Source organism: Carassius auratus, chromosome 31 (assembly GCF_003368295.1).
Source record: "Carassius auratus strain Wakin chromosome 31, ASM336829v1, whole genome shotgun sequence".
In the NCBI taxonomy this organism is placed as follows: domain Eukaryota; kingdom Metazoa; phylum Chordata; class Actinopteri; order Cypriniformes; family Cyprinidae; genus Carassius; species Carassius auratus.
Genome location: NC_039273.1, coordinates 18674735 through 18691991, shown reverse-complemented (window position 1 = coordinate 18691991; position 17257 = coordinate 18674735). Strand labels below are relative to the sequence as shown.

Genomic DNA, 17257 nt, shown 5'->3' with positions numbered 1-17257 from the left:
CGCAAATAACTTTATTTTCCCGCAACCCGCACACAATAATATCTTGCCGCCCGCGTCTGCATTCACCAATCAAATATTGTCCCGCGACTCACTCGGTTGCGCTGGGTCCTGCGGTACTCTTGCGGGGATGCGGGTCTCTACTTGAGTGTAGTATGCACATGCACCAATGCCTACCAAAAATAGGACCTTTTTGCGCTGCGTCATCAGGCCCACTTTGGTCTTAATCCGGCCCTGAAGGCGGTGCATTGCCATTGAGACTCGACTGAGTTCACAGTTGAGCGGACATTTCACTCGCTGCTTCAGCGTCACATTTGCGTATGCTGTACTGCTGGAATTTGTGATTGGTTGACGGCAAATTTTAAATATTAAACAGAACGATAAAATAACGGTATTAACCAGTTAATGTCCATTTCAAATTTTCAATTCTGTTCGGAACTAAAAAAATTAATTTTGTTTCTGTTTCTGGTTCTGTTCCTGTCAAAATATCGTTCGTTTCCGGTTTTCGTTTTCGTTCCTTGAACCGGTTCAGAGCCCTGCATTTAATTATTCGGTTTCTGTACCTGGACACCTACAAACTTGAAAAAAAACTTAAACATTGTGTAAATAGCAAAAATAAATAAAAATTAACGAACATACAAATTAAACGATTTTAGACAGGGCCCACTGGTACAACTGTATACTGTGACCAAACACCAATAACACTTGTTATTTTGGAAAGTAATGCCATAAAATAATTGTCAATTTACAATGTTACTTTACAATGTTACAATTGTTAAGTGTTCCTGTGTTTCTTGATACTCACAAAAAAAGAAGGCGAAGGCTTTAGTTTCTTAATCTTAAGAAATAATAGAATAACTCTTTAAATAATAAAACTGGTTTCTTTCAATTAAAGTCAATAATAAAAGACTTTTGAAAGGAGTTTTAATGACTGAAGTTATTTATTGTAATTCGTGTAGGTCATAGATTCAAATCCTAATAGTCATAAAAGGGTCTTAAAAAGTCTTAAATTTGACTGATTAAACCCTGCAGAAACCCTGACTGAAGGAACTTTACCCAGGAACTAGGGACTTTGGGGCGGTACTCAGTGTGTTTCCACCACAGGATGCAGGAACTAAATAAAGTTCCGGGTAAAAAAAATCCCCCTCAGAAAGTCCCTGCTGGCGAGGTAGTACTTTTTTAAAGTTCCAAAACTTTCGGGGGCGGGACTTGGGCGCTAAACATGCTGATTGGTTGAGTTCCTGATTGAATAATTTTCAAAATATTACTGTTATTGTGTCATGAAATGTAATTTTAAAAGTATTTCAGGCAAGAATGTAGTTGTTTAAAACTTTTTAAAAATGTGTTTCACCAATTTCGGAGATGGTCAGCTCCATGCGATCACCGGGAGCTCAGTGATCATGTATCCGCTGAGAGCACTCTCACCTCGGCTAGACCTTCTGATATTTGTCTCTGGCTCTGATGTCTCTTTAGTGGTTAAACATAAAATGTAATTCGTTTTGGGTTAATCTAACAGGTAATGTTTGGTCTGTATTCAACTTACCTGCGTGGTTTAAATCATCCAGAACTGACGTCTGCCCTTTGAAAACAAGACTCACCAGATGTATGGCTGAATGGAAAAGTTATCAATGGGATCTGTCTAGTAACTAATGATGACAAACAGTTTGCAGAGAAGAGGTTGTTCACGATGGACTGTCTAACTTAAAGGGATAGTTCATCCAAAAATTTAAATTCCGTCATCGTTTACAAACCCAAATGTTGTTACAAACTTGTAATAATTTCTTTTTTTTTTCTATTAAACCTAAAAGAAGATGCTTTGAGTAATGCGTAACCAAAGAGTTTCTGGTCCTCAATGAATCTGATAGCATTTTTTTTTTTTTTAGGTTACTGAAGACCAGGCAGCAGCTGTTTAGTTGCCCGCATTCTTCAAAGTGTCTTCTCTTGTATTCAACAGAAGAACTTTATGCAGTTTTAGAAAAGCCTGAGCAAATTATGATAGAATTAAAATTTATGGGGGGTGAACCATACATTTAAAATGAAAGACACTTCCATGGTTCCGTTTCTTGGTTAGTCTAATATATTCATACATTATCAGAGCTTAGTAGACAAAATTATTTATTTTTACGAATTATTAGCAAGATCAATTAATATATTATATGCTAGGGCTGGATGATTAATTAAAAAAGTAATCGAAACCGAAATTCAGAACCTCTAACTGGCTTCATTTTCCCATGTCGGTTATTTAGTTTTTTCAATCCTGTTAATACTTCCCCCTAAAAAACATACTACCACGTGTGTAGCCACATGACTCTACCCTGTCCAGTATTTGTTATATGGTTTGGACATTCAAGTGATTAGACGATCGGAAGTGTTTTATTATATCGAGCTACCATGTTCGCGCAGCTGCATTGTGGCACGAACACTCATATAAACAGCTGTGAAGATAGTGCGCACAGAGGAACGCAAAAACTAGTCAGTGCTGTTCTGTGATTTATTACTAAAGTAGCTTAGAATCGCAAAACCTATAGCATATTTTTCTACTTTTGAAGGCTATTTACAACCTACAGCTTCACAATAATATAGAGACGGTATGACTAATTCACACATGCAATCACTCGTACTGGTAGGCTACTTGTGCCAATTTATCTTTATCTGATCTTTATTTATCTCTTACACCGAGCAATAATCTATAAGAAATGTTACGAAAATATATAAAATAAATGCAGATGGTGAGCTATGATGTCAGATTGCTTTCAATAGGAAAAAATATCCCACCTTTAATGGTTGATCTCAACCATCTGGCTGGGGCCATTCTAAAAAGACGCTCAGGACAGTTGGCAGAACGCTGCTGCGTGTCGTCATGAAAGTGTATCATTTTCACGTGTTATTAAGCCTTGCCACTTGCCAATTTAACCATTTTAAAAACTTAAAAGCATTCAAACACGACGCGGAAAAGCTGAACTGAGCAGCTGGTTACTTGCTGGTTACTTGTGCTGTGCTCGGTGCGCACGCAGAGTAACACTGAACTGAGCTCTCCTTTGCGGAATTGCTAATGCAACCTTTTCACACTGAACACAATTATTCTTCATTGCTTGTTAATTGGCCAACAAAGTATTGACTGTTGTATTAAGTTTTGTTTGATAGAAAGATATGTAATGGATTACAATCAAAGTTATGTGAAATTATCAAGATGAATTTGTTCTGACAGTTTAACTCTGAGTTCTTGTCATATTTTATTACCATTTTCTAAACTATAGAAAATAAACTGATAATGTGAGAAATGTTGAAGGTGTCTGTATTCTGTCCTGGCAGATATGTCTCTGTATTGTTAGAAAGATAGCGAACATCAACAATAAGACTCAGTAAGCTTGACTCCAGGTTGAGTGTTTTCTTTACTGAAATCTTGGTTGTTTTCTTTTTTGTAAAACTGCAATACAGTATAAATTAAAAACACTGTTACAATCAAATATGTGCAGCATCAACATAAATATAATAACCACAGCACATATTACAATATGCAATATGTAATATACTCAAAGAACATAAATAAATGGGCTAAATAAAACACAGGCAAATGAATAATCATAAATGAGGCTTAACAGCCTGCTAACCCTGAATATATAGCCTAGCTAAATACATGCTAGCGGTTAGCCTCACGATTAGCATTAACCAGATTTTCACAGAAAATAGATGCTTTTAAACAACAGTAGTAGAATGTCTACACGTTTTAACTTCTTAAACAACAGAGGGACCATACTCACTGATGGATCTATTCCAAGGATAGACAAATAACGCTAGTGATGGAGCATTCAGTCTGCATGTACACCTGTTGACGATCTCCTTACAAGTGCAATAACTCCAAATACCACCAGATACATAACATTAACAAGGCACTGACACTGATAGGAGTCAGAACAGTCTTAATAAATTTTGGTTTGACTGTAGGTTTAATTTTTACAGTGCTATTTTACATTTAATTATTCGGTTTATGTACCTGGACACTTACAAACTTGAAAAAACTTAAACACTGTGTAAATAGCACCAACAAATAAACAGAATGAACATACAAATTAAACACTTTCAAACAGGGCCCACTGGTACAACCTGTACCGGGGCCCTGCTAACCCCAGCTATGGCCCGGCTTACAGTACAAACCTTGTCAGTGAACTATTAGGGCAAAAAAACAAAACAGAAACAAAATAATCGTTCATTGATCGTAATCGAGGTAAAATGTTGAATTAATCGAGGTTTTGATTTTAGGCCATAATCGTCCAGCCCTATTTTATGCCTATTTTATGTTGTAAATTGTAAATTTTATGTTGCATTTGGACCGATCAGAGACGCAACTTATTTGTTATATTTAACAAATAATATCTTATGCCCCCTCATCAAACCAAAGGGTCTTTGGACCCTTCCCCTGAAATGCAGCTAACACCTTAAAAAGGACACCTTCTCTAATAAGTTGATTAGAACTTTTTAAAGTGAACACATATCGTTCAGGTCAGTGTATATGTTAGTTTATTACCCCCCAACTTGAGTTCCATTTGCAACTTAATAGTAGTCAAATGACCACTTGACGTGAATTCTATAAATAATTTCAACAGCACGCCATTCAAAACCCAAGGATCTACCATGTGCGATCATTCTGAATAATTTATGTAAACACATATTGGATACCAGTCGTATCTAAACTGAATTTAAACAGATGGGCCTAAAAATCGGATATGGTCAAAAGATCGGATCTGTGCATTAAGACATGCAGTGTTAATGCAGCCATAGGTTCTATTTCTATTTTGTTGTGTCCGGTGTAGACACGGTGTAAGACTTATTTAAATATTGTGTTTCTACAGATGGCCGTCCTCTGTATATCCTACGCCTAGGACATATGGACACTAAAGGACTGGTTCGAGCACTTGGAGAAGAATCCCTGCTCAGACATGTAAGAGATTCAATAATCTACATTTTCCATCATGCTCTCTGGTGTGTTCAATTCATATACATTCAAATGAATAGTGCAGAGTCTAACAGCATATATGAATTTGAAGGTGCTGTCAATCAACGAAGAGGGTCTGAGACGCTGTGAGGAGAACACCAAAGTCTTTGGTCGACCAATTAGGTACTGTCAGGACCAACAAGAGTTTTCTTTGGCAACCAGAGGCGCCCTAAAAATGTGTTTGTATTCACATTTTCTCATCCTGTAGTTGTTGGACATGTCTTGTCGATCTTGAGGGGCTCAATATGAGGCATCTGTGGCGTCCTGGAGTCAAAGCTCTGCTGAGGATTATTGAGGTGGTGGAGGCCAATTACCCAGAAACCCTGGGCCGTCTACTCATCCTCAGAGCTCCCAGAGTCTTTCCTGTCCTGTGGACGCTGGTTAGAGACACCGCTGTTTGCTTTTGCTTTAAAATTGTTATTCTCTGCTAAAATCTAGAGATAGGAATGGCATTTTAACATGACATGCCACATTTATTTGTTCAGGTTATTAACCCTCTTATATTCGCTGTCCTTTATAAAAAAAAAAAAAAAAGTTATATGTCTCATTTATGAAGTTTAAACTCTCAGTAGCCTGATTTAACTCACAAGCATATCATGTATTTATCAATCTTGCTTTTCTTCTCTTATATCTTCACAGGTGAGCCCATTCATTGATGAGAATACACGAAAGAAGTTTCTGATCTATGCAGGAAATGACTACCAGGGCCCTGGCGGTCTTGTGGACTACATTGATAAAGAGATCATCCCTGACTTCCTTGGAGGAGAGTGTATGGTGTGTAATTTTATTTTCACTATATTTTGTGACTGAATGGTATCTATTCACTTGCATAATACAGCAAAACTGGCTCCAAGTAAGATCTGCATGCATTCAAACTTGGGTATTATGTGTCTCACCTTAGTATATGGTTTTAGTGGCTTATTGAATTGAAGTTATGGCACTGTGAAATATGTGCAGTGTGAAGTGCCAGAGGGTGGCTTGGTTCCCAAGTCTCTGTACAGAACTGCAGAAGAACTGGAGAATGATGAGATCAGGCTGTGGACGGAGACTATTTACCAGAGTGCCAGCATCTTCAAAGGAGCACCACATGAGGTCAGACTCATGCATTAAAAAACAAAACTTTGAGTTTTTTGTTTTGTACATTTACAAAGTGTGAACACACAATTTATGATTTATGGATTATTTATTTATTATTATTATTATTATTATTTTTAAAGCAGAATACCACCTGGACATCAATGAAACTACAGTTTTAGTTAAAGAATAATTGCCTTTTTTATATCTCCCCCTATAGCTACTTATTGAGATCATCGATGCCTCCTCAGTCATCACTTGGGACTTTGATGTATGTAAAGGTGATGTGATCTTCAATATCTACCACTCTAAACGAGCTCCACAGCCGCCAAGGAAAGATCCACTGGCTACCCATGGCATCACCTCTCCTGCTGGCAACAACGTGCAGCTTATAGATAAATCCTGGCTGCTGGGACAGGACTACAGCATGGTGGAGTCACCCCTCACCTGCAAAGAGGGAGAAAGCGTGCAGGTATCTCAGTTACAACCAGCATCCAATTATATGCTGATAAAGATGCCATAGTAAAGGTTTATAGTAGTCATACCATACTTTGCTTCTGTACCTTTAAGACAATGTTAATGCATGTGTGAGAGAGAGAGAGTTAAGGGTTGTCTTTCATTTTTTTCTTTCCTTCCTTTGTTTTAATCACTCTGCTAATATATTTACCGGTATAAACCCTTTAGGGATCACATGTGACACGCTGGCCAGGTTTCTATATTTTGCAATGGAAGTTCCACTCTATGCCAGCATGCGCCACCACAAACCTACCTCGGGTAGACGATGTTCTGGCTACTCTGCAGGTGTCCTCTCACAAGTGCAAAGTCATGTACTACACTGAGGTTCTTGGCTCAGAGGACTTTAGGTAAACATTCTGAACAGTACTGAATTGTGTGATATTTGTTGTTATCATTTCATCACTGCCTAGTTATTTTCATTTACAATTTTATTTTAATCAAAATAACTTGAAAGTGTGTTTTTTTGTTTTGGTCACAATTCCAGCATCTTTATTTAAACTGGCTATTACTTTTCTGTTTTGGTTGTCTATGTTTTACCTGTATTGCCTTATAAAGCTAAATAGTTATGAGCAGTGTCCAAGCCTGCTGCTTTTTTTCTCTTTCTCTCCCTTCTGCACACGACCACCTTCCTTTCTTTTCTCCTTGTAAAGAACGGCTTGCTGCGATGTGCAGAGTTTGTAAGTGAACTTGTTTGCTGTTAGCTTAACAACTGTGCTGTGTCAGTGGATGGTGATTGTTAGCATTGTCATCATGCTAACAAAGCTCAGTTAATTCTGTCTGCTCAATGCTTGGCTTGAGTTTCACCCTCTAACTCTGCATTCACTGTGTGCAGGCAGATGTAGTACAACTAATGATATGCCTACATGAATATGACATAAACGTTTCCTATTAAGAACCTTCCTCCAAAATTACTTCTAATAGTAATTTGTAAACTGATCATATACACTATGGACAAATGTATTGGGACACCTGGCCATCACACAATCAGGGGTTTATGACATTACATTATAAATGAATAAGGAGTTGATCCCCCTTTGCAGCTATAACAGCTTCTGGGAAAGCAGTCCACAAGATTTGGAGTGTGGAACTGTGGTCATTTTTGCCCATTCATCCAGAAGAACTTTTCTGAGGTCAGGCACTGATGTTGTATGAGAAATTCCAATTCATCCTGAAGGTGTCCGATGGGGACTTCAATGGAGCTGTTTCCATCAATCTTTTGGAGTTCTGACAACCCCTAATTAAATTATGTTCAACCCAAAAACTACATTGAGTTAGAATAACTTCATAGTTTGCAGCATAAACACAAATGCAGCTTTTGAGCTAATTTTAATGCCAAGGGAAGTTTGGAACGCTTCAACCATGAAATCAGGTTTTATATTCTATGCGTCTCGGAAGTCTGTGACCCTGCTCTGTGACTTCATGTGGTTTTATTTATGGCTGAGTTGCTGTTGTTCCTGAATGCTTTCACTTTCCAATAAGAACACTTACAGTTGACCATGGAAGTTGTAACAGGGATGAAATTTATGAACTTACCGTAGCACAGTACCACACGTGAATTCACTGAGCTATTCAGAATGTAGACCGTGTGGCTAGGTGTTTGATTTTATACACCTGCGGCAATGAATCTGATTGAAACACCTTCATTCAATAATTAAGAAATGTGTCCCAAAACTTTTGGCCTTATAGGGTGTCACTGAAAGCTTAGGCAGTTGACTTGATGCCTCACTGCCCTATGAGGCAATGACTTTGCAGGTAGAGTTTGTGCATGAAGGTACCTCACCAAACTGATTTTGGACAGACTTCTGAAGCAGCTTAACCATTTAAACATCTGTAGCAGAACAGAGAGAGCTTTGGTGGTGATTAAATGAATATTCAGCTCCTATAATTCTAATTTATCACTACAAATGACAATATAAAATGCATACAAATTGAGAATCAGTCGTAACATGAATTGTTACAGAATTGAACAGCACGTTTGTGGAATATGAAAGGTAGAGAAGAATAGGTCCACATCACTGATCTGTAATATAGAATGGGATTGCTCATGACGTCATGAAAGGGAAGCCGCCACGCCGCCATATTGGTAATCCCTAGTGTGCGTAAACGTTCTGTTGAATTAATAGGATATTGTATGATTTTGAGAACATTACCTAAGTCAGCGTTTTTAAATCTGAAGTATCCCTGTACATTTTAACTATGCAAACACCCTAGGCATGTAAACGGTTATTTTTTTTAAATGTCGGGAATTTCCCCTACTTATTAAAAAGCTACGTTCATTATAGTAGTGAACATCATGAACATGATAAATATCAGACAGACACGACCTCAACATATAACAAATGACAAAGGTGCTCATTCTGAAATCTGAAGAAAGATTTATGCTTTGTATACACACATACCTTTATTTACAGTTATTACAGTTATTCATTGTTTATATACTGTTTTTATTCGTACAGTAGCTAACTGCAAATATTGTAACAATTATTTCGTTAACAGCATTCATTTTGAAGCAGGTAATGATTTAAGTGGTGGTAAATTTAATTATTTATTTAGCGTACAACATTTACATGGAAATGGTAATAAACATTTGCGCGATCTTGGAGAGAAACCGATGTTGCTTAATCAGGACAGTAAAAATATACACAGCATAATTTATTCAGAGAAATAACTAAGTATCTACAGTACGGATTGAAAGACAAAGATTTATTTCCAAGATGGTAAGTTAAGCTTTTCATTTCATTATAGAGCAATATTAACAGAGGCTATTGTATTATTCAAATATAAAATATTAAAATCCATTTCTGATACTAATATGTTCTTGTTTAATAATTCCTGAACAATTGTTCATAAAGAAATAAGCTATATTTTGTGTTGGATCAATTACCCGTGTCTGCAGCAGACACACCCACCTAAATGATTTAAATATATCGCTTATCCTGCCCAAAAAGAACATAAACACTGCAGATAACATCTAAAGTAAACATTAATTTACATACACAAAACATAAAAACTAATCCCGTTTGACCGATTTACTTCAGATCAGGTGATTTTAAGTCATTGGTTTGCATGTGACTTAATGGTGCTCTCTGCTGGTAAGGATTAGTAAAATGGCGCATCGAACACTTCGGGTGGCTTCACTGCCTGTTGGCAGTTTAGAAAGAAATGAGCGATCCAGTCATAGATCAGTGGTCCACATCTAATCTGCCTTCAAAAATCTATCAGATTAAGTTATTTCAGATGTGACACGATCATTGGATTTGGATGTGCCTTGTTGCCTTCCTACCCCGCCTGTGTAAACAACATTTTACAGCCATACTGTGTTAGTGTGTATGTATATTTTCTGAAACTCCAATATGTTCTTGGCTGTGTTCAATATTTATTGCATTGTCCAGTTTCAGGGTAATATTTATAAAATGTTTTATAAAGGTTTTTTAAAATGCCTGTTCACACCAAGTCTGACCTTTTGTCATTTTTTTACCTTTCGTTACGGAGAGTAGGTTGAGTTTACATGGAACTTTTACATAGGACTGTATGATTAAAAACTGTGGCAACAAACAATCAAGGAAAATATGTGATATGGCAAAGGGATTTTAATATACTTGCCTTATATCTTGTTTGTTGCATATCTGTGTTAATCATTTATGTATAATAGAAGTATTTGACCACTTATTACCAAAATACCTTGGTATTCCTATATCACAGTGATTTTTAGTCACACCATTTTTACTATTTCCATAGTTCTATTCCAGAAGAGTGACAACATTTCTATTTAAGTGGTGGGTTGTATTTTGCATTAAAGCATGTGAATGACTGGAGTGCATTTTGATTCAGGCATGCAAATTTTTATTTATTTCAGAAAATTGTGAAGAAATTTTTACTCTGCTAAAAGGTTTGTTTGCAAACTTTTGTGTCATTTACTGCATCAGACTTGGTGTGAAAAAGCTTTAACGTGGCATTTATGTGAGCTTTAACAAGGCAGTCTGATTAATGTGTTCTCAAATCCTGAAGAACAGGACTATTCAATATTAATAAAATGTTCTGGCTAGATGCTTGCCAGATATTTCTGCTGATTAAAGGCTATTTGATTAAGCAGGGTATGATACAGTATTTACTTTTTGCCCACCAGCCAACAAATGCCCAAGATTCGTGGTGCCCAAACTTGGTCCTGGAAGGTCAGTGTCCTAAAGAGTTTAGCTCCAACCCCAATTAAACGAACCAGCTAATCAAGCTCTTTCTAGTCATACTAGAAACTTCCAGTCTGGTGTGTTGAGGCAAGCTGGTGCTAAACTCTGCAAGGACACCTGCCCTCCAGGACTGAGTTTGGGTACCCCTGCCCAGGATAATCAAATGTGTTAAAGTGTGCGTTTATTGTGTAAGCAAAGGTATTTAATTTAAATAAATGTTTTTTTTTTTTTTTTTTTTAAGAAGTCTTATGACTGGTTAATGGACGGGGGAAAAAATCATACTCTGCCTATAATGTTTACATAGTTTTTTGTGCATATTCTAAACTCACTTGGGCTTTGATAACTTGAAAATTGATACTAATTACCTTTTATTCTAAGATAAATGTTTATTTTCTGCACATGTAACTTTAATGTCAAATATGAGAAAAGGCAAATACTTTTCTTATTTGCCTTAGTTTGGCTTTTTTCTAACTGCATGTCCTGCTTAAGCTCTATTTGTTTAACTGTATATGAACACCGATAAACCAGTATGCATGAGGTCGTGTAGCTAAAAGGTTTTTATTAAATTATTTTATCTAGCCATTTTCCTTAGACCTTTTTTTTTTTTTATGTATATAGAATTATATTTATATTAATTTCTCACATGCTATTCTATTCTGTTCTAATCTCAGGGGCTCAATGACCAGTTTGGAATCCAGTCACAGTGGTTTTTCTCAGCTCAGCGCTGCCACCACATCCTCCAGCCAGTCACAGTCCAGCTCTATGATCTCCAGGTAGAATGGAAAGAAATTTAAGCTCTAAAATGTTTTATTAGTTCAGTTTCTTGATTCTCAATAAACCTCATTACTATTCTTACTCTGTTATCAATCCCAACCCTGTATCACTCAATGTCAAAAACCTGAAGCATGCTCGCACAACTAAAGAAAAAAAAAAAAAATATATATATATATATATATATATATATATATATATATATATATATATATATATATATATATATATATATATATATATATATATATATATATAGAAGTATAAAAATATCCTTACCTGAAAAGAATGTGGTGGTGGCAGGTTTTATTATTATTATGTGTTTTTTTTTTTTTTTTTTTTTTTTTGAAGGGCTTAAAGCTGCTTTTCCATAGTGCTCAGCTGGGCTGCAGGTCAGTTAATAGGCCAATTGTGCTTTGTGTGAGTGTCCAAATGAACTCACACTTTAACATGCATTTCTACATTTCCCATGAGCTGCATGCTGAACTAAGCAATACATGTTCTTCAAATAGGGAAAGACCCTGAAATGCGCCCACTTACACATCTCAAATACTCCACATACATACTTATATGCACTTAGTTTTGCCATATCACTAGGAGCTCATCCTCTTGGTACACTGTTGTTAGGTCATTGGGTGGGCTTCTGCAATAATTTAGAAGAATTTGTACTATTTGAATTTGTATTTTTCATAAAATATTGGGGGAGACTGGGTTAAGTCTTCTTGGGTGCTACAAGCTTGTTTCTTCATTGTTAGTTTGTGGCTAGACTTGCGGTTTGAAAATGGCAAAGTGTTTAGTGAAATAGTTACAGTACTGCTTTAGTGCTTACTACTAGTGTTAGCTTGAATTTTGGCTTTGTGGAAATGCCTTGATATCGAACCTCAGACTTGCTGCTGATCAGTTCCTATGCAGTCAGTCAATCAGTGCATGGGATGGACATTCATATTAATAGGTCAAATCATTTTTTAATCACAGCTTTACTGGAAGAGAGGCTGTGTAAATTTTGTAGTGAATTTTATCATTGCACCAACAGAATAGGTAAATTAGTTTTTCTTTTATTTTTTTCTGTATTATAAAAAGGAAAGACAAGTTTGTTAGTTTTTTTGGGGGGGTATTTTGCCTCTTTGTTTGACAGTTTCTATTAGCAAAAACTTGAAATGGAGTGAAGTTACACACTCCAGTGAAACAAGACTCTTTGTTCAGCTTAGAATATCTATCACAATTTAAAACAAAATGCTCAGTAATTGTCTGGATGAGAGCATGTCCATTAATCCAGATGACTAAGATGTTTGACAACCTGCACAAGAAACTAGTGTCACCCACTTAATTAATGTCCAGCGAGAATATGTGTCTGTGTCTAGATAAGGGTTTACCTAAGGACATTGGATGAATTCACATTTAACATGAACCAGTTGTTTGAATGATGCTGGAGCCAGTAGTCTGAAGATACTCCTCTCCTTCATTTCTCTGCATTATTAGTCCGGGTCTCATGGATACTTCAGGGAAAAGGAGATTGTTACACTTACATGTAACAAGTTTAAGTTTTTACATGTCAATCCCTGAAGGTTGATCATAAAATGATACATTTATATTGTACTAGTATTCTGGAAGTGTAATAATGGTTAAAAAAAAAAAAAAGTAAAGGAGGATTATTTTATTTTGCAATGAAGGCTTTTTATGATTATTTTACAACTGTTAAGTTTATGAGTGGATGTTTTTTTTTAGCATGCCATGTGGTCGTAAATGCAATACAACTTTAAATGCTATTTGGTTTTCTATGGAAATCCTATATCAAGCTACCATCCATTAAATCTTCTAAACACCCGTGAAGCACATATTCTGAACCATGTGTACTTTGAAATCCTGTCATTTGACTACAAACTGCCAATTAGGTAGGAGGTTTCAGAGCTTACGGTTCTAGAATTTAACATTAACCATGCACCAGTTAGTAGACTTATTTTATACTAGAGTTCAGGAAAAAGTGAGAGATTCTATTTACAGTACAATTTTTTTTTTATTTTTTATCTTTAACAAATTGCTGTTTTAATGCAAAAATCAACATAAGACAAATGTGTCTGGTGTAACTCTGTAATGCTTTACTGTGACGAGAATTTTGTGATTTGTATGAATGTTTGTTTTTTCCCTTTCTTTCACTTATCATTTTCAATCATCTAATGTGGTATGTCTGTGCTAACAGAAACAAACATATATACAGTAAATGTATAAGGGCCACTGATGTGTCCAAAAACACACACACACACACAAACACCACACTCACTTGTAGTCTTCCTTATACACCTATATACACAATATATGTTTGAGGGAAGTAAATATAGGGGCTTTCACATCCACCCAGCATTCCACAAACAAACACCAATATTCTCATTGTGTAAGTTGATTTTAGAAAGATTAGAAAAAGAATGAAGCGGCTGAATGAAATTGTGTGTTTGCGTTTTGATCTTTTAGATTTACATGATCATAGAATATTTTCTATATTATGATAATGCTCACGTGGGTTAGTGATCTCATCTGTATATGAGGGCTATTAACTGTTTGTCTATTGTTTTCTCCCTCTACTTCTATACTCCTGTGTTACATATGTTTAAACTCTGTATGTCAAATAATATTGAAATAATATACAATTTCAGCACCTTTACATTTTTCAAAGTTATTAAATTTGAATTAAAGAGATGCTTATGTTGTGTTCCTCCTTTGTGTGTGTGTGTGTGTGTGCGTGTGTGTGATAACTAATAAAACTTTAAAGAAAGACAAACACAGATATTGCTTTGCTTCATGTATAGTATTGGGCTCAGTAATGTATGTTTACTTAGATCACAATTTATACTTAGAAGACTTCTACCAGCTGTTGCAAAGAGTCTGCATTAAGTAATTTTGCCTCAAGTTCTTTCAAAATAAATTTTGGATTGAAAATCAAACTTTACTCTTAGACTGTTAGATATCTTATGTTTATTAGGGTTGTATGTTACATATAATTTTGTCAAATTAATGTTTATTGCGTATTTCAGTTTAATGAGTCTCACCATGATGGTGCTTGTGTGAATTACACTGTGCACCTTCTTTGTATCTTATTATTTAAAAGCTGTTTGTGATGGGCCTTGTTTCATCATGTGACTTTCTCATCACCACCTGCTTTTGGTGGTTACCAGTGTACTACAAAGGTACAAAACAGATTTTGTGTTGTGTAAACGTAGGAATGAATGTTGTCTGCTTCATCTGGAGTGAGGATTCTGAGAATTTCAAGAACTTTGGCTCTGATATTTTCTCCTCCTGATTCTTTGAGGTTGTTCATCCTCAAGTACCAGCACCTAGTGTAAGTCTCAGCCTGATCAATTCAATTTGCTCAATTTGCAATACCTTTACATTTGTCTTGACTCTCGTTGATAAAGATTTAAATTCCTCACCCATAAAGTCTACAGTCTTCGACAAATGAACTATCATGATTGCATTTTGAGATTTGTTGTTCAATACTTCACTAAGTTGGTATATTAATATTATATCAGTTAAATTATGGTATTAATCTGTACATTTAAGGAAATACTGTTAAACCTGAAATGGTGTTACCGTATTGTTTACAGAGATGTATAAAGTACTAGAGACCCATACTTGAGTAAAAGTACAAGTGCTCTATCAAAAAAGTGACTTGAGTAGAAGTTGAAGTGCTCTTTAAGCACCACACTTAAGTAGAAGTACTAAAGTATTCAACATTTTTTGTACTTAAGTATTGCAAGTAGTCTATTTTAAAATTTACTACTCAAGTACTGAAAGTAAAAGTAGAAGTATTGTGTTATGTAGCTATTAAAGAAAGTAGTCAAAAGTTTGAACATATTGTTTTTACTATTTCAAATAATTAACCTAAAGGACAATCACAATTCCTTTGACTGTAACTTCTTGTAAACAAAAAACGGTTACTAGGGTTAGTTAGCCCAATTTGCAAAATTATGTCATTAATAACTTACCCTCATGTTGTTTCAAACCCGTAAGACATCAGATGGTCATTTAGAATTTTTTGAAGCATCGAAAATACATTTTGGTCCAAAAATAGCAAAAACTACGACTTTATTCAGCATTGTCTTCTCTTCTGTGTCTGTTGTAAGACAGTTAAAAACAAAGCAGTTTGTGATATCTGGTTCGCGAACGAATCATTCGATGTAACCGGATCTTTTTTAAACAGTCCACCAAATCGAATTGAATCGTTTTAAACGGTTCGCGTCTCCAATACGCATTAATCCACAGATGAATTAAGCTGTTAACTTGTTTAATGTATCTGACACTCCCTCTGAGTTAAAACAAACCAATATCCAGGAGTAATTCATTGACTCAAACAGTACACTGACTGAACTGCTGTGAAGAGAGAAACTGAAGATGAACACCGAGCCGAGCCAGATAATGACTCGTTCACGAGTCAAGAACCGTTTCTGTCAGACGCGTCTGATTCGTGAACCGATGAGCTGATGATACTGCGCATGTGTGATTTTAGCGTGAAGTAAACCGACACACAGAGCGTCTGAACCGAACTGATTCTTTTGGTGATTGATTCTGAACTGATTCTGTGTTAATGTTATGAGCCCAGGTGCAGTAAACGCCAATGACGCCATTGCATCGAGCGCAAAAGAATCGGTGAACTGTTTTCTTCAACTGGTTTATTTAATCGAACTGTCAGAAAGAACTAACGTTACTGGTCATCCGAGAACCGATGCAACCGGTTCTTGACTCGTGAACGAGTCATTATCTGGCTCGGCTCGGTGTTCATTTCTCTCTTCACAGCAGTTCAGTCAGCATGCGCAGTCTTCTTAATCGCTTGTTTCGCTCTATGATGTGCCAGCTTCATTAAATCTGCCATCTACAGTCCTGGCAGTGGTTTGTAATGGAATAATTCGTAACATTTTTATAATTGTAACGAGTAACGATGCAGCACATAAAAAAAATATCGGAGTAAAAGTATTAAACTCAGCGAAAATAGTGGAAGTAAGAGAAAAAAATAATACTCCAGTAAAGTACAGATACCGCCTTTTAGTACTTAAGTACAGTAGTGAAGTAGTTCTACTTCGTTACTATACATCTCTGATTGTTTACGGTATAAAACCATTAAACCTAAAACGGTGTTACCGTATATTTTACGGATTCTTTTTTACAGTGCAAGCTCAGCATACTGTTATGTTTTATTTTAAGAGATAAAACACAGCAGCTACACCCCACTCATGATTTTAAGACTGCTAAGTTTATTTAAAAAGTAATTTCCTAACAAGGTTTTTTTTTTTTTTTTTAATTAAATGCTTAAATTTACATATAAATCAAGACATCCAAATAGACCACATAAGACATCAGGGACAAGGGTTACAAAATTTGCATTAAGACATCACAAAAAAAAGAGATACAGCAATTACAATTATTTATAATAACTTTTAACTTTTCAGCAAATGCAACTCTATACTTAGATTTTTTATTTTCAGTACATTTAAGAGAATCAATAAGCATAAGAAATTCAGCCATAAAAGCTTTAAAACATGGTTTCGAGTTACACCTTTTACTTTTATGTATATGAAATTTACCAAATTAGAAGATTCACCATAAAATTAACAGAAATAATTTTTGATTCATAATATATGAAGACATGTTTATGCTATATCTAAATTGTATTCAGATTTTTGTTGAAAATAACTAGATAGATCAGCCCAAAACATTTTTTAATAATAATAAAAAT

At 35.6% G+C, this 17257-nt stretch overlaps 1 protein-coding gene across 2 annotated transcripts in view; it reads left to right on the top strand.

Annotated features, from left to right (window-relative positions):
* si:dkey-237i9.1 (SEC14-like protein 1) overlaps nt 1-11701 on the top strand; it is a 109584-nt gene extending 97883 nt beyond the window's left edge. For both annotated transcript variants that reach the window (XM_026213988.1, XM_026213989.1), the window contains exons 9-16: nt 4848-4936; nt 5043-5113; nt 5199-5370; nt 5630-5764; nt 5948-6082; nt 6285-6536; nt 6749-6927; nt 11436-11701. In XM_026213988.1, the coding sequence (XP_026069773.1) occupies nt 4848-4936; nt 5043-5113; nt 5199-5370; nt 5630-5764; nt 5948-6082; nt 6285-6536; nt 6749-6927; nt 11436-11541 (1139 nt within the window). In that variant the 3' untranslated portion in view covers nt 11542-11701. The remainder of the gene's footprint in view (nt 1-4847; nt 4937-5042; nt 5114-5198; nt 5371-5629; nt 5765-5947; nt 6083-6284; nt 6537-6748; nt 6928-11435) is intronic.
* Nucleotides 11702-17257: the final 5556 nt, after the last annotated feature.